Below are 27,555 nucleotides of genomic sequence, written 5' to 3'. Positions count from 1 at the left end.
CTTCAACCGAATTATCGCAGAAAAAAGAAAGAATAATCCTGCTAACAGTAGCTACACGCTTGAGCCGACAAAATATCTCATTGCCCCCATTTACAAAAAAAAAAAAGCACAGAATGAAATTGAATTCTCCACCAAAGAACGCTGTGCTTCTCCAAATTGTTCCTGAATAGTTTCTCAGATTAAGAAAGAACATTATTTAGTGAAGTAACAAAGAAATACTTCATCAAGCAAATTCTGCTAAAAGCTTGACCTATTTCTGTGGGTTTTTCCATGTGTTATCTTAAGATGAAGCACTATGTTTAGCCCTATTCTTCTATACAGTGCCTCTGGTAAACAGGACGTGACTGGCATTGTGTGTGTCCCAGTTTGCCGACTTCACAGAGCACTGGTGAATTTAAGAGTCCCATGGCGACTCCGACTTTTCTACTATTAAGAGGATTTGTTTGTTAATTGGAGACATGCGCCCTGCTCTTCACTTTACTTTATGTAAACCTTCAGCTCCATGTTGTTGTTGTTGTTCCTCTGTTTCTATTCCCTGTAGTGAGCCACCAGAATTAGTTTGGGTTTGCGGGTGTCGGCAGCAGCGGCGTGCGAAGCAGCAGAGCGTCGATTCGATATAGATGGCGTTGGGGTCGGAGACACGTGATTGGCTCCCTGCGAAGACCTTTGGATGGAGTTGGCCGTGGGCAAGACGGAGGAGGGGGCGGGGGCGGGGTCCGACACGCGGCGGTCTTTATCCTGGCGGGCGGTGCGGAGCGTCTTGGTCGGCCGTGAAAATGTCTTTAAGGTGGAGCCTCGCTCAGGTGTGGAACAGCTAAGGAACGCCCTGAAACACCTGTAGAACTACACACAAACAGGATTACTGGCATTAGGAAGTGTGTAGTAATAATGGCAGTTGGTATTAGTAGCTAATGGGATTAATTAATAGAGGACACCTGGTTGTAAAAGCCAGGAAATACACCTTACGTCAACATGAATGTAAAAGCTTTTAAAAAGGAGACTTGACCAGTAAATTAGATAAATGTAAAGAGGTAGAATGCTATAAATAGCAACCAATCGGAGAGCCTGGTGGTGGTGGAGAGGTGAAGCAGTAAAACAAGGTAGAGTGGTTTAAAGCAAAAGATGCCCATTGGTTGATGGACACGTCGTCAAACAGTTACCAGTCAAATAATAAATACATCAAAAGTAATTACCGACCAGTACATAAGGATCAAAAGAAGTACACAGTTTTAGATGTTTAGTCGTGGTATTTGTAGAAGTAAAAGTAGGGATAACAGAAATAAATCAAATATAGGTAATACATTTAGTGGTGATACCAGAAGTAGGCCTACCAGTCATAGTTGTATAGCTCCTTATTATAATTGTATAGCATTTGTATTAAATATGGTTCAATTTCTATACGTTTCCAGAACAGAAATTTTAAAATTGGATGAAGCCAAGTTAAGAAATATTTCTTTCTTTCCGTTGACATATTGGAGTCAAAGGTTTCACAGAGGGAATATCAAATTTGTACCACTCAATAAATCACAGTCATAGAAAGAAAATCAATTTCCGCCATGTTTCTTTTTTGGAAAGAAATGTTGTATAAATAAAACTATGAATGATATATGAATAAACCCCTCTCTAAAAACATTCATAATATAGAGAGGAATGAAACTGGCAGGTTTGGTGTATGTAAGAGCTGCTGAAGTCTGAGTATAAAAATGATTTTGAGAAAACGGTCTTCAAAGATATTTATTGTGAAATCAAACATTGACTACAGGTGAGTAGGGTAAAACATTAACTAAAAGATATCACCATGAAACTTTCCCAGTTGTTTACTTACATGAGGACAACCTTTTTTTATATTACAAGTATTTTGATATTGTATGTTTAAATATGCAAATGAGGCATTATGTAATGGTAACTTATGGATTTAGCAGAAATCTACAGACTCACATAGTGAAATGTGTTTTCTTTCCACTAGTCTGAAAGAAGACATGTTATGTATAATATATAAATAGCCCAAAAATTCAAACTTGAACAGTGCATGAAAACCAATGTTTTGCCTGCGCTGTCTCGCTTTAATGCGTGCAGCCTTGTAGTGATAGTAATAGCAGTAGAAGGGTGACACATATTAATTATTCTATAAATGATCATCATTATGTACGAGTACTTTGGCTCCACTGACATCCTTCTTCCCTCCTCCATGTTGGGAGTCCAGCAGACAGCGTGCTCCCCTGGATAAACGTAGTGTACTTAGTATACTCTCTGGTTCCACACGTATACTTTAAGTCTACTACATTTCTCCAGGGCGCCGCAGCTCAAACGGGCGTGCTGCATGAAACGCGACACCTCGGTGCATCTCATTACATCATCAGAGTGTTTCCTCCAGCATGTTTCCACCCAGAGATTTATATGACAAATGAGACCAGTTTATGCCGCCTTTGAGCTGAGATACTTCAGCAGTTGGCTGAAGTATCATGTATGAGCCAATTAATTTTTTGTTACCCAGAGGAAATTATGCAGCATTCAACATTAGCACTCCGTTTTAAATCTCCCAGTGTCCCAAATCCCAACGTATTAATCTACTGAAGAGCTGCACTTGGACGGGAAGAAAGCTGTTAATAAATATATATATATATATATATATATATATATATATACACACACACAATATGTGCTTGTGTATCCGTGACTCCGCCTGGTGATATTTGTCAAAGGTTTGTGTACGTTTACATTTTATTCTGGAAGGAAAAAGAGAAAACGTTGCAAAAGAAAAGCTTTTGGTTTGGCTAAAGAATAAAAGTTGGCATATCTGAAAAGACGGGATGTAATAAAGGAAGCAAATACACCTTTGAACACACATTGCTTTTTCTTTTTTTACTAGACAAAAGCATTTGTGTCATGCTGCCAGTCACACGCCAGAAAGCTCAAAAATAAAAAGGAGCAGAGGTATCAAGGGAATTCCCTCCAGTCAGAAAAAAAGCACTATTGTTGCATGTCAACACCTTCTCTGTCCCCATAGTGGCAGAAATAAAAAATACAGAACAAACAAATTCCATCTAAAGAGGCGTGAGGAATAAACCACAAGAAAATGGGAAATACCCTCATATGTCTAGGGCTTTTATTGTGAAAGGTAGGAACAGAAGGAGTGGATATGGTCTTAAAGACGCCCTTCTGAAAACCCCAGGCAGGTCTGATTGCCATGCCAGTTTTTCAGATAATATCATATTTAATAAATTGCTCACTTATTTTGTTTGTAAAACCTTAATATGTACAGTAACTCAAGCTGCCAGATAAATGTAGTACAGTAATAAAGTTCAATACTTCCCTTTGGAATGTCATGATACATTTAGAAGTACTTCGATAAATGTACTAAGCGACATTCCAACGCTGCAATAGATGAACATTCACAGAAAGACATCAGCAACAGCACCTTCATAGCAGTGAAGGTGTGATTCCCATGACGACAGCTGAGGTGCGGGGCATGAATCCGCGCAGCGCTTGAAGTCTTCAACTCGCCTCAACACACTGCTGCCATAGTTATGGGCTGGGAGGAACTGAAGACTGAAAGTGCCACACAGTGCGGCTTCCTGTTCGTTTATCTGTGGCCCTGAAAGTTCAGTTAGCAGCTCAATCATCACGCACAGAAAGGCTTCCCGTCCGTCATCATCAAAAGAAAGTTAAATGTCTCCTGAGCTCAAAAGTGACAAAGAGACGGGCAGTCCTACAGAGGAGACGGACTGAGGTAGAAGCAGATAACAAGAGACGGGGACAGATAAAAGAGTGTGAGAAGAAGGAAAGGTCACCGTAACATGCTAATCAAAATCAAAGCCGTGTTACCTTTTGGAGATTACAAGAAGAACTTTCTTCCTTTTCTCTCTCGTCCTTCTCTACCCGTCTTTCATCTGATGTGTGTGTTTTTTTCATTCATTCATTGCTTCTTTAGCTGCAATTTTCTATATTTTATTCCGTCTTTTTTTTATTTGCCCCTCTTTTCCCTTCACCTTCTCTTTATTGCTGCTGTCTTTCTGACATTCATCACTGCTTCGTTCTTACTTTCTAACTTCTCATTACTTTCTTTCCTCCTCCCTTTCCCCTTTCCTTTGTCTTTCCTTATTACATCTCTTTTCTTTCTTTCATTCTTTATTCCTTTCTCACTTTTTTGTTTTCTTTCTCTTTCTCCCTTTCTTCCCCTCATGCCTCATCTCACCTTCATCTTTCTAATTATTTTTGTCCTTCACCATCCCTTCTCTTCCCCCACAATCATCTTTTTTTAGTCATCCTATCCTCCCTTTTCTTTTTGCTTCTTCCTTTTACTTACATCACTTTTTCCCTCCTCATTCTCTTTACTTTCGTTCTTTAGTTCTTGACTTGCCTTTCCTTTCTTTCAACTCCTTTTCCTTTCATCACATTGATCGCTGTTTCTTCTGTATTTCTTCCCTTCATCTTTACTTAATCCCCATCTGTCATCAATGTATGTTTTCTCTTTTTACATTATTTTAGACGAATTGGTGGTTAAATGAAAGACTACAAACTTCACGAGAACTACAAATAAACACTCACAGTACTCATTGCACACTGTGTTTTACTGTTCTGTTTATTATTATTATTAATATTATCATGTACAGAGGGACAAGCTTAACAAAATGTCCCATTAAGCGTGGAATCATGCATGAGCTGTCTGCTCTGTGATGCTTCTATTTGTTTGCTGTTACTAATCAAGCCAATCTCATAATGACTGTGGTAATGATTCACTGAAGGTGAAATGGTGCCTAAGGCACCTTGAAGTGTGCTCCGCTGTCAATTAGGACGGCTGGTGGCATCAAACAGATTACCTTCTCTTTCATTCATTTTTCCTGTGCTGTGCAATTGAATGTCAGTTATGTAAACCTCACTGGGGGTGGGGGTGGGGGGGATGTTGATGCTTTTATAGTTTCGACACCATGATAATAACGTCTCACTTCTGTCTTTCGTCTGTGTGTTTGTGTGTATGCCTTTTAGTGCATCATGTGTGCAAAGTAGAGCATATAATTAGACACGACCTGCTCTTGACTCTGATCTACAGCAGTTTAGTTCACTCTAATCAATAAACAACACACACTGACATCAGTAGTGATGCCTAAATATTAACTACCATTACGTGCATCAATGGATTAGTAAATGGGTCTACTGGAAACAGGCCCAGAGGCCCAAAGTGTCAGGGCTCTCCCCTGGCCTTCACCTACAAAGTATCACTGAAAGAGACACGTACCAACGAGGAAGAGACTCAAAATGACCACAAAGAAAACATAAAACCAAAGCAACTACAAAGAGATGCAGATCAGCTGCAAAGAGATGCAAACAGACTCGCAATGACTATGAAAAGGGACAAAATAACGACAGGGATACACAAAGAGACTCAAAATGACCACTAAGAGACAAAAAAGGGCAAAATATCCAGACAAAAAATAACTAAAAGACCAAAACAAACACAAAGCAATGACAAAGTGACACTAAATGATCACAGAGACACAAAACAACTACAAAGAGACTCACAATGGGGGAAAAGGGGGCAAAACAGCAGACAAAACAATTACAGTGACACAAAACCAAAGAGATCCATAACAGCTACACAGAGCCACACAACTACAACAAAAAGAGACAAAACAACTATGAAGTCTGTGTATGAGTGGTAATGGGGCTTTTTGCATGTCAGGCGCCCATTGTCTCATAATCCACCAATGATTATGTGTGTCCACCTTATACGAATGTTCGACTTATGTTTTACAAGAAGAAAACCGGCAGAGCACACACAGACAGTCACAGAGGGAACACACAGAGAGATGCAATGAAAGAAAAAGACAGCGGTAACGCGACGTTAAAGAGTGATAACCCACCTGTTTGTTCATGAATATATAGATAAAAGGGTTGATGACGGTGGAGAACTTGGCCAGCAGCGACGGCGCGATGGTCGCCTCCGGTGTCAAAAGGTCTCGGGGGCCGAATGTTGCGAGCAGAGCAGCCACTCCGTAGGGCAGCCAGCACACCAGGTAGCACACCACCATCATGACGACCATCACCAGCACCCGCTGCTCCCTGTGGCGCGTCACCACTGAGCTCACAACGCGGACCTGCGAGAGGAAAAAATAACTTCATTTGTACAGTTTCAACAGTTTAAACTCCAGTTCGTTTAGCCTGAACGTTCAGGAGACACTCTGTCAGTGTGCTCTGCACCTGGGGCCAGTTTATATAAAATACTCTGAACATACAGTCACTAAAACCCCCGCAGCAGAAAACACAGCACACATCTTACAGTTGGATCACATGATGCAGAGCTAGAGCCACTCTTAAGATAAAACTAAAAAAGGAGATTTTGAAAATGTTCACACGCGATTACAGACTGCTCCCACTTTCAAGACCAAAATCGAAACTTGTTAAGTCAAAATATACATTTCTATGTAATATTATGACTTGATTCTTTGAATTTGATTACTTTTCCTCATAAAACTAAACATTTTGTTCCCATAATATGAAGACCTTTTCCAGAAATTATGACATTATGACTTTTTTCTTCTTAAAGTGTTACATATTTTCAAGATCTAAGACTTGGACTTTAATCTCTGTCATAGGATGAAGGTGTTCTCAGTGTCTATAATGTTGAACTGCCTGAAGACGCAGCCAATAGAAGCCTGCTGCAAATAATCCAAATGTAAAGGAACAACAAAACTTTGTCTGAAGAAAGTAAATTCTCTTCCCATTCTTTTGGGCTACAACCAGCATATAAAAGTGCAACTCCTGCTGATTCCAGGAGTGCGTGTGTATTGTGTCTCTACAACAATCAGCATCTACAACTTCAGTCTTGCTATGAAGTAGACGTCTCCCTGCCTCCCCTCCCGTGGTTCTTCAATCATGCTGGAGAGGCAACACTCTTTAGGTGATGCAGTCAAATTAACACTCCCATAGGGAGCCTTCAAGCATGAACATGCCCCACAGCTGTTTCCCCTTGTTATCTTGCTCTCTGGAACTAGTCCAGCCTGCAAAACCCGGATTATGGATGGAACGGTCCGAGCAGAAGTCCTCATTTATTGGTCTTACGCTGCAGTATAACTCATTTGCAAAAAAATTCTGCTAGAGACAGATGCTCGTTATGACCAAACACCTGACTGAGAGCAGAGAAAACATACAATCAATACATCATTCAATACATTGACAGAGAGATCTACGTCAACAACAACAACAGAACTGAATATATTCAAGTTTTCATTTCAAGGAGCTGCAATTTAAACCCAGACTATCACATCCTCCTCTTGCCAACATAAATATTGAATTAGGAAAGTTAAATACTCATAAAATAGGGCACTATAATAATATGAATAAAACTAAATCTGAATAATTAATGAGTTTGGGGTTCATGCTGTTTGGTTTAAATTATTCATTTGGACGTCTCTAATAACGACTTAAAGTTATGTGTAATCTTGCTTTTGCATAACAAATCACTTTGTATGCAAAATGTAACACAAAGCTGTGCATGAGTAATGCATCAGCCACAGACAAAAAGATACACATTTAATAAAAAGCACATCTCGCACTTCAGTGTTTATATTACTCTTGTAATACTCTTGCTAACTTGATATCTTTCCCTAAACGCTGTATATTGTTGTGATACGTTTCTCAGTTTCATGAGGTCATATGGTTGGTTTTCATATTTTAACCCTTGAGCTGCAAATTGTACTTTACATAACTTTTGATTGTTTACCTCCCCAGGCAACAACTGGTTTCTATTAATTTAGAAAACAACTTACAGAGGGAAGAAAATGTGTTTCTACCATGTCAGAGAGTCAAATTAAGAGAGCGAAGAAGAACACATCAGTGCTGGAATATAGTCAAATTCTCAATCTAGTGTCACATTCAGAGGTAATATGTTTTTTTATTTATTTTTATATATTGTCATTTATGTTATTGTCATTAACTTCAAGAAGGCGGATCTTTATGTCAGGAGGCACACATGATACTCCTCCTCCCTTAAGATTGTGTGTGTAGTTTCTGTCATTTATTCAACGTATCCTCATACAACGGTTCGTATGATATCTGACAAAAAAATGACTCGTTTTGGCTATATGTATTAATATTACAGGTCTGTAAAGTGAAGCCATGCAGAAGTGTCTTAAACTTGCAATTTCTCTACTTGCCAGCGTCTCTGTTTGCAAAAACAAGTCCGATTGTTGGTTTAAAAGAAACAAGATGGCGACGGCGAAAACGCCAAACTCAAAGCTTCAAAACCAATTGGTGAGGTCACAATGACTATGTGCACTTCTTATACACAGTCTATGGTTAATTAGTGAGCTGGAGAGGAGCCGGTATGCAGAACTTTTAAACTTTGGATTGTCCTCAGCTTGATGCTAAGCTAAGCTAACTGCCTGCTGTCTCTTGCTTCATATTTACCGTATGAGAGCAGTATCGATCCTCTCATCTAACTTCTGGCAAGACAGCAAAGACGAGCATTTCCAAAAGCTTTTACTTTAAAAACTAAGCAAGTTGTCATTAACGTATCTTATGATTTAAGACATGTTATTAGAAATATGACTTTTCAGTTCCTTTTTTAAATATGGTTTCTTCAGAGTAGAAACGTTTGTGTGGTTGCCCAAATGCTCCAATGTTAAATATTCAGTGCAGTCGTCTCAAACAAAACAGATTAGAAAAGCAGTCTGTGCTTTGGGAGTCAGACCTGAATAGGTGGAAAGTCTACGATGTGACTGTCTATCACACTGAAGGGAGGACATCCAACAAAGTACGTCACGTAAGAGATTTTATATTTTATTAAGGGCCGTGAAAGAAATGAACCGCCTTTTGCTCTTATTCAGCTTTTTATTAACGACGGTTTCCGACAGGATTACAGCATTTTCTGTCAAAGTTTCAACCATTTTGATTGTTCTACGTAAAAGATCTCCATATTTCTCTTTGTCCCTGTTCTCTTCTTCTATACTATACAATATTTATTGCAGTGGAGCCCTCCGGATTTATCAATATTTGAATGATAATATGATGACAGTTATGGGGTTGTTACCTTATATATTGTCAATCAAGTCTGACCCAAACCATCCTGATGAAGCAGAATTTTTGAGTGTCAAACTCTAAATAATTGATACCTCAAATGTTTTACTGGTTTGAAGAAATAGTCCTAATCAATATTTGAAACAAGATGTCAGGGTATGGAGTGTGGAGAGCAAAACTGTAAGAAAATGATTGACTGTACGTCTGCTGTTTTTCAACCCTCATCCTTGCAGCCTTTGTTTGAAAATGTAAGCAATAAATTATTTTGTAGATTATAGTTTTAAAGCAAGTCAGCTGGAGTTAGCACTAATTAGCTATAGCCGGCTACAGCTGATACAATCTTTCAGCTAAATCACCAGTTGTTGGCTTGAATTTAAAAACCTACTTTATTGTATCAAATATGATTATACATTTTGACAGTTGTGTAAACTGCACTGAAAAAGGTACTTTAAACTCGGCGACGTATTGAATTAAACATCTATTTTGGGGATTTGTAACTTCTTAAGGAGCTCAGCAATCTGTTGCTGCTGTATTACAAGCGTAAGCAAACAAATCATATAATTCAGACATAAAAAATGCAAATGGCTGCACAACTGCATCATAATCTCAATCACATTGTGCATTAATGCTGAAAATAGTGCTGTAAGATGTATTATATTTTTATTACAATAAAATGGTTATGAATACCAAATAAAAACAAATTAAGCTCACAGCGAGAGGGAAAATGGTAAAAGCTTGAAGACACCCCCCCCCCCCCCCCTCCGTTTCTTTCTCTTGTGCAGTGTGTCAGTTTTCAACATACCTTTATAAACACACAAGAGATTAAATTTGTGTTCTGCAAAACTCTGGGACTGGCTTTGTGTGTGTGTGTGCCTTGCAATTGAGAAAGATGCATGCTGTGTTGGCAGGGGGGTTATCTTCACTCTTCACCCCAGGTAACCTTACACCATGGCAGCTGATAGACCACACACATGCAAACCCAAACACACACACGCATACAAACAATATGCAGGCTGCAGAACTTGGACACTCTTGAGCACCTGGAGCATTTATTTTTGTCTGTGTGAAAAATAATTAACAACTCTGCCAAAGATTTTCACACAACATTAGATTATAAAATCACCACATCACAACAAAGCTGTGAAAATATTTAGGATTGTTATCAGTTCATTAACTGAAGGTTTAATTAATACGATTGTTGTTTTTGAGATTCTGGCAACATGTTTGTCTTAATGATGTTTCATCAGGTCGGTAAACAGGATGGTAGTTTATTAACCTGCAGTGGATCGCCAGCAGCTATGAATTTAAGATTGAAATGAGCTCTGTGTGTTGTGGACTCTACTACCTGAAGCAAGATGAGGCAAACGCAAAACCAACACGTGCAAAGAAGACAGTTATCTGTCTGCCTTCAGGCTCGCAAAAATTGGGGTTTGTCATTCATCAAAATCACAAACAGCTTCCTCAAATGTCCCACAAAGCATTTGTACAAATACTGGAAAGGACAGTAATTGAATCTGTTTATTTTAGTCAGCAGTTTATTTGATGAGGTCAAAAAAAGAGTGTATATAAGCTTCATCTAGATCTGCCATTTGGTTCAGGCAGGTATCTATTTTTTGATGATAACAGCTTCCTGCTGGAAACAACACTGATGACAGCAGTGAGAGGGAAACTAAGTTAAAGTGAAGTTTAGGCTCAAAGAAGCATGACAATGAAGTGAAAGATGGTCAAATGCTCCATAGTGCAGAGGGGAGTTGCAGAGTAGCTTTTACTTTGCTTTTAGTTGGTTTTGGGGGATTGTTGTCCAGAGGCTATGCATCAAAACAGAACAAGGCAAATGATTTTTACATCTGCTATCCCAAAAGTTATTTTCAATAAAAGCTTAATCATTTATAATCCATAAAGCATCAGTGAATTATTTAGCAGAACTTAATGAAGTTATTTCCTGAAACTTTTAAACCTGTCGACGAGGATCCATGAACATATCTGCCATCTGCACTTCTCACTACATCTGGCTCCATTTACCTCAGTTTAATTAATTCAGAAGGCATCATGAGCTAAAGCAACAGAGTCTGAGGAGTCATTTTCTCTCTCTGTCTTAAGTCCCTCTGTCTTAAGGCATTTAATGACGACTTCCAGCAGATGTGAATTAATCTGCCACTGCACCAAACGAGGATATCAGTCTAAAGGTCAAATTCAGACTGCTATGAAGAAGAACATCTCATCCCCAGCAAGGGAAAATTGCTCAAATTAATTTCAGCAGACCACTGATCACTGATGGGAAATCGTTTTGTGCATGAAGACTTAACTCAAGAGCAAATCTTCTCCTACACAGCAGGAAGCAGTGGTTCTGTTCGTAAACACATCACCACCGCTGGTTGAACCTGCTGCTTAAGTGCCTCTTGTTTTCTGAGTCACAATGTTTTAAGGGCCCTGTCTCTTGCTCTTTGTTACGGTTCTCCCTTGAGGTGATTTGAACATGATTCATATTTTGCACTCCGTGTTCTGTTCCATCTGACTGTCACACAAATTTGGAATGAGCTTAGAAATAACTCAAGAAAAGGTTTATTAGGAGGAATATTTTATATAAATAAATATTAATAATAAATACATAATAATATGCATGCATTTCCAGAACAGAAATAATTTAGTTGACATATTAAAGTCAAAGTTTAGAAAGTTTAGTAAGAGAGTTTGGATTTCTATCACTCCATAAATCAGCAAATACTATCAATAGACATAACTAAATCCATTTATCACGTTTGAAGGAATACAACGTTACATAAATCGGGCTATGAATGATATATGAACAAACCCCTCTGCAAAAACCTTCAAAATACTGGACAGTTTGGTGTATGTAAGTCCTACTGAGGTGGAGATGTCTGGCGTGAGAAAAAAACTCATTTTCATGGTCTTTAAGGTAATCGTTGGTGAATTTAGAAGAAATCTAATGTTGCAAATAGAAAAAGTACTAAAATAAGCACATAAATGTGTCTGTTTGATGTGTTCTCTTCACTACTCTGAAAGTCTCAAAATTGACCAGTGCATGGCAAATTGTGTTTTAGCCAAGCATGTCTTGCCTTAAAAAATATGAATATATATTATAGATCAATAATTATAAATAGAGCACTTCTGAGCTAAGAGCAAAATGCTCTGCATGCAAACATGTTGATGATGACAAAGCAAGCAAACATGCTGATGTCAAGCAGGTATGTTCACCATGTTTATTTTCACTAATCAGTTGGTAATCGTCCAAAAACACAAAAAACAACTGAATCTGTTGGTCATTAGTTCTGCAGGCATTGGGTAATAAACCAAAGTAAATGCGTTGTTTAGACATTTCACGAAAAAACACAAATGTAAATGTCATGGTGGCGCTAGAGGAAAAGGTAGAGGATCAGTAAAGTCATTAGGATTCATCCTCTGGGAGACATGAATGTCCGTACCAAATTTACTATCAATCCATCCTGTGTATGTTGAGATATGTCTCAGGATAAGTGAAAACTATAACCTGCTGGTGATGCTGGATACCAATTCAAGGAAGGACAAAGTCATTAGGATTCATTCATTCATTCACACTTTAGTGCAATCCATACAATAGTTGTTGGGATAGTGATGGACTTAGCCATCCATTGGGCGATGCCGCTATTGAAATGATTAACAGTGTTGTGTTTTCACAGCTGATTAATGCTTTAGAATCTTAAGAATACAAGAAATGCATTATTTAATGTTCATACAACCATAACAGGTGCCGTATGGATGGAAACAAACTGCAACAACCTTTCGTGTAATCTTTCCACTTCCTTCTAGTGAGCGCCATTTTACAATATTCAGGAAAACTTAGTTACTCTCCCTTTAATTTCAAATAACTTCATACAAATACACTTTAAACGAGACCAAGTTTCAAAAAGCAACAACAGAAACAGTTCAGTGTGCTTGCAGGCATTGTAGAGACCCACAGAGGCATGGCACATGATCCAGCAAATGGTGTGTCTAATTCAATTCTTGTGCAAACAGCATCAACACATCAACACACAGGGCTCACAAGACCTGCACAAAGTGTGGTTCATTGCCAGGAACAAACACGTTTAACCATCTCGCACAAAGTTATGGGAAGACGTATGACGCACAACCGTACACTGAGGCAAGCCTAATTCATAGAAACACTCAGTAACTATACCACGAGGCAGCCAAACAGATTACATAAAAGCAATAATTCATCATCAAAATGACGGAAAAAGCAAGCAGCCACACTTTCAGATGAACACCTGACATTTACATTCTTACTAACACAAACAGAGATACACATCCAGGATTTTGGACATCAACGACAAATTGATGTTGTTCAATTGCCTTTTATCTCCAACAATGATGGTCAAATGCTTTTATCACATACTTTACCACATCATTTTAAAGATATTGACTTTAAAAACATCATGATCAACTTTTAAAACCCACTGCCTATCATTTATGTGAAGCTGTAGACTATAAACTTCTCCCCAGATCATTGAAACCCCAACATTACATGAAACAATAAGGCATGACCTTAGTGTCTGTGGTCCCTGCAGCCCTGTTGCACGCAGAGAAACAAACCCAGCTAAATTAAGAGTTTTTGTCTCTAGTGATTAGCTGACAGTGTGTGAAGGTCTGCAGCCTCTAAATTTAACCACGACAGTCGTCTGTAATCTTGTCATTCACACCAGCCTGAAGACAAAACCTCTGCGACGCACAGCCTTCTAACTTAACTCTTTGAAATTCTCCCACCAGAAGGTGCCATCCTCAACTTTCCTCTAACCTACTAGTTTTCTCAGCTTTGTTTTACTGCAACGCAAACTCAACAAAAGCCACACCTCGCAGTCAGAAATACCCAAACAAATTGATCATTTTACAGTGTTGGTGGAGAAGGTCCTACTCCTTAAGGACGCTCTTAAAGACATCCAGCTGCAACACGTGTTTTGCTGAGAATCTGCCTGAACGAACACATGAACTTAAAGTCAACAAAAGCTTAACAAGCAAGAAAGATGCTGTGGCAGGAAAAATTGTGTTTGTATTAACATATCTGTAAAAGTATGGTTACATTTCATTTCTGGCCTACGAATATTTAAATTAATTTCTATTAAATTGGAATCAAAGGTCAAAAACCAAGCATGCAATTCCTTTTGTCACGGATGATTCGCAGGTCAGAGTTTATCTTTTTTGAGCTTTAACGATGTGATCGGTTGGCCAAAAGAAAGACTGATGCACTGTGTTTGGAAAACTTATTTTAGCATGTTTCATCACTATGTATACACTACATTATCACACTACTAGCCTAGAATATGTAGCATTTCTCTCATTCATAGTTTGCGACTGTGCAGACATCACACCTTTCATTTCTGGGCGAGTGTGGCAACAAGCTGAAATATGACCATTCCTTGATGCTGAGAAGTGTCAGGTTGTATTGGCCGAGCTGTGTACTCCTGTGTGAATGTGACTGGCTGTGCTCGTCATCTGGTGGCCAAGCGGCTAATGAATGAGCCACTGAGGCCAATCAGCCGATGTGAGTGCTCTCCCTGGACTAACACTATGCTCCATAACAGAAGCCTGGTTAGCGCTCTGCAAGCAAGAGTGCAAAGGAAAAGGTTAGACAAAATACCAATCTCAGTCAAAGTCCAGCATTACATGAAAAGGAGAGTTCACACGCTCTAATCTATCAGGATGCTGTTCTAATATTAATTCTAAATTTGCACATAAAAAAAACGTGAGTGGAATTTTTATTTCTTTATAAGTTGAAATATTGCATAACAAATGTACTTTGCTGAGGTGGAAAAGTTTGTGTATCGATTAAAACAAAATGCAACAAAGCAAATAAATCCTGACGTACATGAATCATGAGACTTTGTCATTCATCACTGACAGAGAAACATGGCAGCAGATGTAACCATCAGATCTGTGTGGTGCGATGAGGAGACTTTAATGTTCCTCAAATGACTACATGAAACACATAAATGACATATTTTCCATCACATTTTCACACTATATTTGATGGATGCTAAAGTCACCTGTCTGATGGCTTGCAGCAGCTTGCCGTATGAGTAGAGGATGACGACGAACGGCAGGACCAGACAGAAGGTGAACAGGCAGACGATGTAGGAGACGTTGTTTGGCGTCTGGGTCCTCCAGTCCACCGAGCAGGTGGTACCTGGACCCTCGGGCCCGTATTTGCTCCAGCCCAGCAGCGGAGGTACAGTCCAGGCCACAGAGTAGAGCCAGGAGAAGGTGATCCCTCCCAGCGCTGGGCGGAAGTCTCTGCCGTCGGCTATGGTGGGCTTCATCATGGTGCAGTAACGCTCGTAAGACAGGACGGCCAGGGAGATCAGGGAGACGATGCCTGAGGAAGAAGAAGTATAGGAAAAGGGGTCAGTAGGTGTGTAACAAAATAAAGTAGCAGAACTGGCGATGCAACGATCCGATACTGACTCAAATAGCTGGATCGGGTATCGGTGATCGTGGGGCAGATCTCTTCAATGCAATTCTATGTTTACGTATGATTACGTGTCACAGCTGAGGGAGCGAACAACAAATATGACAGCTGTTTCCAACAGAAATCCACAGAGAATCAAAGTAAGGAGAGATAAAGCGGAAAATTCTCCCTCGACCCATCAACATAAATAGGCATGTTTGCGTAAAAAATTACTTAAATTATATATAACTTGTCAACAATTCATTTTCTGTTGTTGCTGTAATGAAATGTGAAACTAAAAAGTCCACATTTATTATGAAATATATTATTTTCTATAAGTTTATTGTGAGCTAAGTGACTCTCTTGCTAATTACATCCTCACTGGTTATAAAATAAGTTCACACTGAAACATATATGCACAGAAACATTGATTTGAGGAGCGGAGACAGACAGCTGAACAGCCTTTAACTACCTGTGAATTATGAATTTGTTCTATTGGAGTACACTGTTGGTGGACTGACTTGAGTCCTAAATCAGAGCTAATCAGCACATGTTTGCTAAAGTGCTGGTCCAGGGACACTTCACCTCCGTTACAATGAGTCTCCCAGGGACAGAGACTGATAATAATCCCTGCACCTCTATGCGTAGGCTACTGAAGAATTCAGATTTGCTGACACACACACACACATCATGAGAAAAATGGGAATGATTGTGTGTGTGTGGCCGTTTTTTACCCGTCTTATGGGGACATACATCTGTTTACAAAGTGACATTGTGGGGACTCGCCTTCCTTATGGGGACAAAATGGAAGTCCCCATAATGTGAATCATTACATTTTAGGGTGAAGACTTGGTTTAAAGTCAGGGTAAGGTTAGGTTTAGGCTGGTAGCGGTTATGGTTAGGGTTTAGATAAGTCTCCAGGAAATGAATGTGAGTCAATGTAATGTCCCCAAAAGTCATGAAAATACAAGTGTGTGTGTGTGTGTGCCCGCGCGTGTGTGTGTGTGTGTTTGCAGGTGGGCGAAGAGGGAGTAAGAGCCCTCTGTATTCATGACTGATGCTCTCTGGTTAGATAAGACACATGGACTCAGAAGTACCCCTTTGGGTCAAACAGATACTTCATTAACATACCGTGTTAAAATAATAAAAGATTGAATCAGTTCTTTTTTTATTGAAACATTAAACTGAGCTATAAAGAAAAAGGACAAAAGCCCATTAATGTCCTTGTGTGTAGAATGTTTTATACAATTATTGAATATTTCAAATGATTCCAGTTGAATACATTTGTAGGATGGATTGTTGATTACCAATTTGTTTTCACATATCACCACTAGGGGCCGCCAAATGAAAATGTTCAAATCATACATATCAGAGTCTTAAAGGGGCTATATCATTAATACACATTTTCAGTGTTGTGCACATACATTTGGGTATCCGGAGTGCCTACCAACCCGCAAACCCATTAGAATAGTTATTTGTGGGATGTCTGGATCATAATACATGTGATTCAACAAGCCATTCAGACGTGGCTCCCCTTGGCACACACATCTCGAAAAAATACCTTTGTAAAGGTGAAGCCTAAGTCAATCAGAGCAGATTGTGTTTTTTCAGGAGGGGGTCTTAAAACGGAGCATTTCAGACAAAAGGGTGAATACAGGTTTATTCAGACACAGTATGCGAAAAATAACGTTTTTTTTAGCATGTAAACAAGTATGAAGCTGGAATTGAGCATGGCATTTTAACTGTTTAACTGAAAGCATTAGGTGGTCTAAATTATTATTGTCTGATAACGGTTAGACTGTTAATTATTAAAGTACTTACTAGCCATGAATGTTGGGAACCAGTGGGTTTAATCAGGCACAGTGTGCTAAAGAAAATACATAACCATGGAGAGGCATTATTGTGGGCCACTTGGGTGGCAGCAGATTAAGCGGAAAATCAAGCAACGGGAATGATATCATCGCATCACGTTTTCTATTGCACCTCCAGCAGATACAGAGCGACATTAGCATTCATTTTTCCTCCTGGTCACCTGATTAACATTCACTTTGCTCTTTTATGGTCTCCACCAACTTCAAATGAGGGAAATACCGTGTGTCTTTAGATGCTAAATGCTCCACTGTGTTCACTAGCTAGTTGTCATGTTGTTTATTGCTGCTATTTTCAACACAGAAGAAAGCTGAGAAACCGACTGTATGCTGCCTGCACAGCACCAAAGGTTAATGAGAGCAGAGGTTGTGGGATCAGGACACCAAATTATTTCACAACAAACTTTATTAATAACCTGCAAGATTATTAGACGCACAATAAAATAAATCTGTGTTGAAATTGTAAAATCATGGATAAATAAATCTGGATATGGACAGCCTCTGCTACCTCAGCAACAGGGAAACTTTCCTGTAATGATTGCACAGTCCCTCTCCGCTGCGCCTGGTGGGGATTCAGGGGCCGACGTATCAGTCCCTAATGTTAGTTTTGATTGGAAACATGGCCCACTATGATTCCCCATCATGCCTGTTAATAGGTTTTTCACCTGAGGCTTGATTCTTCTTCACACTGCTCCAGAGTGGTGCGGAATAGATTTATGGTAAATGAATGACCCAATGTCCTACGCCTGAGTCAGCACGGGAGCTAATCATGTTTCATTGTCTCCCACTTTACTCTTCTCTCTCTCTCTAAATTTGTATTACCCTCTCCCTCCCTGTGTTACTCTCTTCCTCACCTCTGTCTCCGTCTTTGCTTCTTTCTTTAACATTTGTGCCAAATCAGACCTTTCCTCACCAAATATTACTGCACACTCAGCAAAACCTCCAGCACACAAAGAGAGCGTTGTACATCGCACTGACTGCAAGTAACAAGATTGATCTTGTTATATAGCATCTTAAAACTCATGCGTATGATTGGAGGTAGGCGATTGGTGAAACCTGATTTCCCTAGTTAGATTAGTCCTGGAGAAATATCAGGTATTCAGGTATCTAATTTATTTTTTTACTTTTTCACGCGTGCACAACAAAAGGGAAAGTATCGAGTGACGGGTGGGGAAATTCCCTAAAGCAGTGACATCATGACATTGATTATCTTTGTGTTTTGGACTGTTGGTTGGGGGAAATTCAGCGGTATGAATAAATTGGTTTTCACAGCTGAGAAGCCAACTATTTGTAAAAGTAAGGCATATGTTGTGAGGAAAACTGTATATTGTGTTACTAATACACTTACTCCCTGTAAATGTACAATTAAATGCTCCCTGCTTAATTTCATGCCAGTTAAAAAAAAAAATGCCCAAAAGACATACAACTTACACAGCGAGAGTAGGAGAGACAGACACATCATCTGTGATCACATGAAGAAGATGGTGAGCTGATGAGGGTTGATTACAAGCTTCCTTGCAGACCCTGGCTGCTCAGTACAGTAGCTCCAGTGTTGTCTGGGTAATCGCAGCACATGCAGAGTGTGAAACGAGAAGTCCCAGCTCTGTATTTACATCCATCCTGCCAACCTGAGTAGATCCATTTCTGTTTTTCGGGGCCTATTGATAACTGTTGGAAGTAAGAAGTTACATTTGCCTCTGTTTGCTTTTTGTAAAGTTTGCTTTTATTGAGAAAGGTATCTTCTGGTCTGAAAATGTTAGACGACAAACATTAGGAGGAAAAGGTAGGTTTGCAAAATGCTTTTAATGTTGTGCAAAATACCCTATTTCAACTGAAACTTGTTCTAAATGCAGATAAGACAAAACTTATGCTGTTTTCAAACCATCGGAGTAGGCCACAGAATATCCCTTCGGTGGTCACTCTTGAAGGAGGTGAAATAGAGGTTGTTAATTCTTATAAATATCTGGGTATTTTGATTGATGACTCCCTCACTTTTCAGCCACATGTGCAGTACCTGGTGAAAAAGTTGAGGTTAAAACTGGGTTTTTATTTTCGAAATAAGCTGTGCTTTTCAACTAATGTAAAAAAAAGATTAGTTGCTGCTACTTTTCTACCTGTGTTGGACTATGGCGATCTTCTTTATATGCGCGCCTCCACAAACTGCCTTCGGATGCTGGACACAGCTTACCATGCTTCACTGCGGTTCATTACAAATTGCAAAGCTCTGACTCACCACTGTGAGTTATACTCTCGGGTTGGATGGCCTGCTTTGACCACCCGGAGGCTCAGTCATTGGCACACCTTCATTTATAAATCTATCCTTGGCCTGCTCCCGAACTACCTGGGTGTCCTCATCATGAAGAGAAGTGTCGGACAATACTCTTTGCGTTCCCAGGACTTCCTCATGCTCACTGTCCCAAAAGCCAGAACGGAATTGGGAAAACGGGCTTTTGTGTACTCCGCACCTTCATCGTGGAATATGTTGCAAAAGGACTTAAAACTGAAAGAACTGATACCATTTACTGCTTTTAAATCAAAATTGAAAGCAATAGAGGTAGGTTCCCAAAAATGTAAATGTTTTTTAAATTGACTCGGTTACGTTACTCTCTTAACTTTTACTTTCTTTTAACTTGTCTTGTTTTGTGTTGTCTGTCTGTAACTATGTGTCTCTGATGCTGCTGCCGGTCTTGGCCAGGTCTCTCTTGAAAAAGAGATTTTTAATCTCAATGGGACTCTCCTGGTTAAATAAAGGTTAAATAAAATAAAATTAAAATAAAAAGTCTTAAATTGCATTTATAGAAATCTAAATCTATCTATCTTTTTTATATTTATTCCAGCGTGTTCAGAGCCCAGCCACCCTCAGAAGAAACTTATCTTTACCACAATAGTCCAGTACAATTCCCACATAACTGCTGACACCACACCGAACCGCCTGTCCATCTTACCATCACTTGTGAAGACCCAGCGATACCTTAACTCCTTTGCTTGGGGCAGTGACTCGCTCCCAACCCGGAGGGTGCAATCCACCTTTTTTCTCAGCTGCAAACCTCCATGTTTGCCTTTGTGTACAGTATACAGACAAAACTACATACAAGGACCAGATGGCTTATAGCAACAACTCCGGTACCCCATATTCCCTCAATACCCCCCATAGGACTCCACAAGGGACACGCTCATAAGCCTTCTCCAAGTCCAGAAAACACATGGAGACTGGATGGGGAAAATGCCATGCCCCCTACAACAGCCCTGCAAGGGTAAAGAGCTGGTTCACCGTTCCACAGGTGAGTCTGCATTGCTCCTCCTGGATCTGAGGTTCAAAAATCTGTTGGAGCCTCCTTTTCAGCACCTTATGATAAACTTTCCCGGGGAGGCTGAGCAGTGTGATACCCCAATAATTGGAGCTCACTCTCCGGTACCCCTTTTTAAAAACTCTCAGGCTCCTCAGGCACTGTCCCCCAACCTCTATGCAACACTGAAGAAGACCAACAATGTCCAGAGCCATCAGCATCTCATCAGAATCTCTTCAGCCTGAACCAAGCCTGTTGTTTAACGATTTGCCAGAACGTCCTTGAGGCCAATTGAAAGTCCTTCTACATTGTCTTTTTTGGGGTTTTTGCTTTGGCAACCACCACAGCTGCTGGCCAACTGGTACCCATCTGCTGTTTTTGGAAACCCCTGTGCCAGCCAAGACCTAAAGGACTCCTTCTTAAGCTTCACGGCCTTCTAGTGAGTTCTTAGATTGCTGCCGATTGTAAAAAAAAATCACAAATATATTTCTGCATTTGTATGTATTTGTTTGTGGATTTGTATGTATTTATTTGTGGATCGCACTGCATTTATTTGTAAATTGCTTCACATTTATTTGTGGATTTATGAGACTCATCTCACGTCGCTGGATTCACAAATGCGTTTTTTTCAACATAGACCTATCTGTAGCCAATCAGATGTCAGCCTCATTTTCAACCAATCACATGAGCGCAGCTCCCCCCTCCCCTCCCCACGAGACTGGCAGCTTTGTTGAATCAGGAAATAAATATTGTAGCCGTCTATGTTCACCCAGAGCTCTACGATACCTCATATCAGTAGAGACATACAAATGCAGAAATATATTTGTGATTTTTTTTTTACATTTATATAAATCGTAATTTATTTATTTGTGCATTGGAATGTATTTGTGAATTGTTCTGCGTGCATTTGTAAATCGAATATATTTGTAAATCCTTCTGTGTGCATTTGTAAATCGAACATATTTGTGAATTGTTGTGTGCGCATTTGTGAATCTTTCTGTTTGCATTTGTGAGTCTTTCTGTGTGCATTTGCAATTATTGAGACTGATCTGACCCCATACGACCACAACTCCTAGCAGCCGCGTCCATACTTTTGTTTTCTGAAACATGTATTAAATTGGAATCGATGCGGTATTAAATTGAACTGGTGAACTCTGCAGAAACCCTGAATAGGTAAACAGAACACTAGGAAGTCACTTACTGTGGTACTTGTATTCGTAAAGTGCCTCTATTGGTCTTCCGACCACTCGCTAAGTGCTTTACAATACGTGTCTAACATTCACCTATTCATTCGCTGAATGTATGCAGAGGCTGCCATACAGGGGCCTCCTGCTCATCAGGATGTAATCTAAATGCTCATTCACGCACACACACAGATGTCACAACCATCGGGAGCAATTGGAGTTCAGTATGTTGCCAAAGGACATTCGACATGCTGACTGGAGGAGCAGAGGAAAGAGCCGCCAGTTATTGGCCTACCGCTCTACCTCCTGAGCCACTTGATGCACACAAAGATACTGTGGCTAAATATGCACTCTAAAGAGGCAGTGCAATAGAAGCTAAATCTCCTCCTCAGGCATTTCTTCAGTTAAAAAAACACAATTCAGTTTGAACTCTGCAGAGTTCAAACCTACTTCTGAATGGTGAAAGGTTGAAATTCTGCTTGACTTACAATTACACATTGCTTACAGTCTCTCCATCTGCCAGAGTACAACGTGAATTAACTTGAACGTATAGGTTATTTATTTTCAAAATGGGCTGCATTTTGTCCGTTTTTTCCACAATTTGATCAATTCTGACCAAACTACTCTCATACATATTTGATGCTAGGGTGCCCATCTCTCCACTCCAGAGAGCCAATGATCAGCCCAGTCCATAATTCAAACTTTAAAGCATTAAGTTATTAAGAAATAGAGTTGTAATCATTTAATTTGATGGGGAAGAGATAGAAGACTGAGTACTCCGCCTTCTCTCCTCAGACCATTTTTCGACCTGGACTCTAAGTCCAGACTCCACAGCAAGGACAACTTATTTAAGAGCAACAACTCCTCGATGCAAATCCAGACCCCCAAGGGACACCGAGCGATAACACCTTACTGCAACTTATTTTAAGTCGAGACTCCAAAAATGAAACGACTCATTTTAAGATGACCAACACCTTTCTGCGCATACTCCAGTCCATACTCCAAAGAGGAAACAACTTATTTACGAGCAACAACACCTTACTGTGCATCCATACTCCACAGGGAAACAACCGTTTTTAAGAGCAACAACACCTTGCTTTATGTCCAGACTCCAGAGAGAAAAAAACTGATTTAAGAGCAACAACACCTTACTGCACCTTACAGTATACCCCCAAGAGAAAATAGGAGATTTAAGAGCAACAATACCAAGAGAGCAGTAAAAGTAACCAAGACAGATGAGGAGGAGGTGAGTAAAGGAGAAGAGAGGTCTGTACTTTTAGTGTATTAACAGATTGTTCACTTAAGTTAGCTACGAGGAGAAAATCGTCTATTCAGTGAGAGCATGAAAACGCTGACAAACATAGCAGGATCACCCCCCCCCCCCCCCGATCATCTCTCTTCTGGTTGTCTTCGCTCCAATGGCTAGAAAATTAGGATCCTAGTTTCTTTAACATTAATCAAGACATGGCAGTAATTAGGGAGATTGTCCTGTAAATGAGAGGTCACAGGTTTGATTCCCAGCACTGGTGAAGAGCTCTGTCAACAATCCTGTATGCACACATTTTAAAATCAGACACAACCCCTGAGGATCAAGATAAGAACCGAACAAGATCAGAATCATTATGTAATACTATCAGAAATGCTTTTTCCATGTTTCTGTGATTTTTTTTTTTGTCCATCTGTTCTGCATCGCTCCTCTTCCCTAAAAGAGTAAATTTAGCTCTGTGACCAAGTTTGAACTATGACATTACGATATTTATGTCTGCAGGAAGTTATGTTTCAATAACACACATAATCAGCAGTGAACAGCGCATTACCTTCACAACTTAATAGGACTGTAATTGAAAGTAAAATTAGACAGTATATTATAAAGGAACGTGCTGCTGCTTAGCCTTAAAATGATGAATTTTCTGTTTTCATGTTGGAATCCCTATTTAATGGAGAATAACTGATACAAATGCTCTGACTTCTGTTTCCTTTAAATCGTTTTGGATAAAAATGCATGGTGTGCAGAATGGTCAAATTAAAAAAGAAAGACATTAGGGGGACCAGATTGTCACACTTTTAGCAACATTTACAGTTAATGTTTGAGAAAAGAAGGCAGTGTCCAAAAATACACACAGGCTCTTTCTGACTTTTTTTTCCCCAACACAGTAAAATGAGATATGCAGATTTAAGTCGTCAATAAGTAACGTTAGTGTGTTTCTTTGATAGTGACACACACCACAGAAAATGAAGACAGTTGCTTACCTAAACATGCGTTAACGAACCCGTACCAAATGCACCCAGCGCGTCCGATCAGCCACCGCCCCTGGGTGCTGGCCGCAAAGCTGAACGGGGTGCCCAGCATGCTAACCAGCAGGTCGCTCGCAGAGATGCTCACCAGCAAGAGGTTCATGGGCGTGCGCAGAGCCCGGTACCGACAGAACAGCGTGAGCACCAGGAAGTTACTGAGGAACCCAAAGGTGCCGATGAAGCCGAGGCACACCGCCACCACCAGGTGCCCCTTCGGGCTCAGGGACGGAGGAGGGAGAGAACCGGACGCCTCCTCGTACGCGTCCGTCGCGGTCGCCGCGGTGCCACCGGCTCCTCCCCCGGGACAGTGCACACAGCTCAGGCTCACGTTGCAAACGATCATACCGGGCTGAGCCGCGAAGTTTGCACCAGCCCGAAGTTTGCACCACAGGACGGAACCATCCGGTCTCGGTGCTGTGGACTCCACTAACCCATCTGGAGAGGCGAAGGCGCACGGGGGGATCCTCTGTTACACCGTGCGCGCATGTGGCAGTTTTTAATAAACGGAAGAACTAATAAACGGTGGGCTGTCAAGTCCAAAACAGCTTCTTGGCGATCGAGTGAGGCTTCAGACAGCAGATGCCGGGGTCATGTTAGATCCGCCCCTCCGCCGAGCGTCCCGGGTCCAGAGAGGAGCGCTCCTTTTCTTGCGCGGCGACCGGTGGAGCGCTAAGTGCGCCTGAGCTTTTATTACTCAAAGCACCTTTTAACGCGCTGGGGGACGAAAACCCTCAACACGAGGCAGCGAGGTGGTGTGTGTGGGTGTGTGTGTGTGTGTGTGTGTTTGTGTGTATGTAGGTGTGTGTGTGTGTGTGTGTGTGTGTGTGTGTGTGTGTGTGTGTGTGTGTGTGTGTGTGTGTGTATATCTTTGAGGATGCATGTGTGTGATGTTCTCAGACTGTCAATGAAAGCATTGTATAACAGAATTCGCCAGGATAATTAAGGGAAACTTAGTGGAATGATGTGTGACAGGTGCGTGTAGACAGCAAAACTCCACTTTTCATCACATTAACCAGTGTAAACCTTCATGATCGATCCAAACACTACTGCTGTACCACTGTACATGCATCTAATTATAATAAATCAGAGATTCCTCCTGTCAACAGGAGATAATCTATACGGTGCCTGCAAGGATCAACCTGTCATAGCCAAAGGGACAAGGACTGATTGCTTCATGGGCTCATTTGAAATACTATGTAGGCCAATCCTTATTTCAAACCAAGTAAATCAAGACAATTGATATATGAAATATATTCTCCAGCATCAGAGGGATTTATCGGCTTATAGGGTTAAGGTTTGATGTAAGGGGTAAAGAAATGTAATTATAATTATAATAATATAAATAGTAATGCATCAATGGTATTAGCTCAATCCCTGCCCTTGTGCATTGATTGATTGATTTATGTATTTGAGTGTCCTGCCCCAGATGGTGTCCAGCCCATATGGACTTACAAGACTGGACAACAACAATGACCAGGATGACCACATGACCGTCATAGCAAACAGTTCCACTAATTCCATAGTAAAATTATCGTTTTATGTTGCATACAGTGTTCTCTGTCTTTGTTTCAAAGCATTTTCTAGAAATCTTGTAACAGCAAAAAACATCTACTCATAAAAAAGCCAACTCAACATATTACATTCAGACAACCAAAACAAATCCGGCTTGCTCAACTGAATTTTTTCAATCAAATGATTCCCAGAGATTACAAAAAACACACCGCTGCTCTTCAGGAATACCTTTAAATCTGCCTTCCTCCATTGCCAGCGTTTAGGTAGCACATAGGGACCTCTGCCCTCTCTGTAAATTACATTTATATAATGGTCCGTTAAGTAATCCTCTTTGATTTGAACATAGTTTCTGAGCGTTGGCTTATTTCAAATGTCATCCTTCCATTGGTCCTAATGGATCTTTAGTTTTTTAGTCTTTTTTGTTTGACTATATTCATGTTACACTGTAAATTGAATCAGAAAAAGAAAACATTGCAGAGACTTCTCTTGACCATGGGCAACGGCTCTCAACATGTCGATGGCTGAGTCGGCGACTCAATATCCCACTACAGTACTTTCTGCTTTGGAACTAAACGACTGATCGTATCAGCTCTTGGTGGAGAAAACAGAAATTATTCAAACCCAGTTGCCAGACATGAACGTCAGTATTGGATGATGCAGTATTGGACTTTTTGTTTTGTATGTCAACTCTTCTTGCAAACTGCTTTTTTCTACAATATCTGCATATGGCAATGAGAAAGCCTTCACTTTGCATCCAAATATACTACGCTACGTCAATTGCTTGTCGCCATCAGGAAAGCATCGACATAAGTCTTAACAATTTAAATAAAGCACCTATTATGCCGTTATTCTGGTGGGAGCAGTCAGATGAAATGACAGGCCTTGCAGTTATGATGCAGGTAATGTACTGAAACACATGTACTTATAACACACGTTGCCATTTGTACTTTCCTTTGATTTCAAAGGTAACCTTTGAAAAAGTTGCACTCTTACACCTCTAGTGAGAAATTAATTATTAACAATATAATTAAATTTAATGAAATTTGCTTTATAAAAAATGTAGCAGTGTTCATGAACACTTAAGTATAGGACACATTACCCAGAACCTTTGTCTCTCAAGGGACTAATATCCCTTTGATTAAGAATATGTCATTTTTACCAATGCATTATACATATAGCTGTGCAATTGGGGTTATACAATATCATAGGCTTAATTCTCTGAAAATAATGTTTTCTTTACAACTTTGTTTTCATACTCTTTACAATCATGTGGATAACACTGGTGGGCATCAGAGCATCAATCTAGTGGGCTGCAAATACTCAGCCAAATGGATATATTAAATTATTTATTTTGTTGTTGTTGTAAATTACAAAGATAGTTATCTGTACATCTACATTTTGGATGCAGTGGCACAAAATGGATCAGATTTTGAAATGGAAAAAGTAATTTGGGAGATAACCCTGCACCAGCAAAGTAATGAAATATGACCCTGAATACGTAATTTGGATTTATAATGGCAGGCAGTGATGGATCAAAGGAGAATGTTTTTTTGGTCAGTGGCATAATACATATTTACAGCCCAATTTATTTTACTCCTTTTTGTCATGTTTGGTTTGTCTGTTTACAGCTACTGTGGAAACGTGGCAGAAGTTGTAGAAGTTGTGTCCAGACTAAAGGAGACCTTTCTTCTGTCTTCTTGCTAATGAGAAAAGGGTGCAGTATATATTTGGTGCAAACAGCAAACCACTCCCATCTTAACAACTATCTTTCATTTAAATTTTACAAGATTCAAACTTCTTCAGTCTTAGTTGGAGCCCAAGTGAACGAAGAGGCTTCTTTAGGTTCTTGTTTCAAAGATCGGCTGGATGTCCTCTTAGCATGTGGAGATGTTTCGGCTCGCAGTGGGCCTTCGATCCTGCAGACAGACACAACTGCCCACTTTCCCCCACCCCTT

At 40.1% G+C, this 27,555-nt stretch overlaps 1 protein-coding gene across 1 annotated transcript; it reads right to left on the bottom strand.

Moving 5' to 3' along the window:
- Positions 1-528: 528 nt before the first annotated feature.
- On the bottom strand, positions 529-24,431 carry tmtopsb (teleost multiple tissue opsin b; the record flags this gene model as incomplete). The annotated part of the gene is made up of 4 exons (XM_079181126.1): positions 529-843; positions 5,862-6,095; positions 15,054-15,382; positions 24,044-24,431. The coding sequence occupies 4 exons, from the start codon at positions 24,429-24,431 to the stop codon at positions 529-531; spliced, it is 1,266 nt and encodes a 421-aa protein (XP_079037252.1).
- Between the last annotated feature and the right edge of the window lie 3,124 nt (positions 24,432-27,555).

Source organism: Pholis gunnellus (assembly GCF_910591455.1).
Source record: "Pholis gunnellus genome assembly, chromosome: 20".
NCBI lineage: Eukaryota > Metazoa > Chordata > Actinopteri > Perciformes > Pholidae > Pholis > Pholis gunnellus.
Note: the sequence above shows the minus strand (reverse complement) of the source record. Positions and strands in the feature narration are given on the sequence as shown.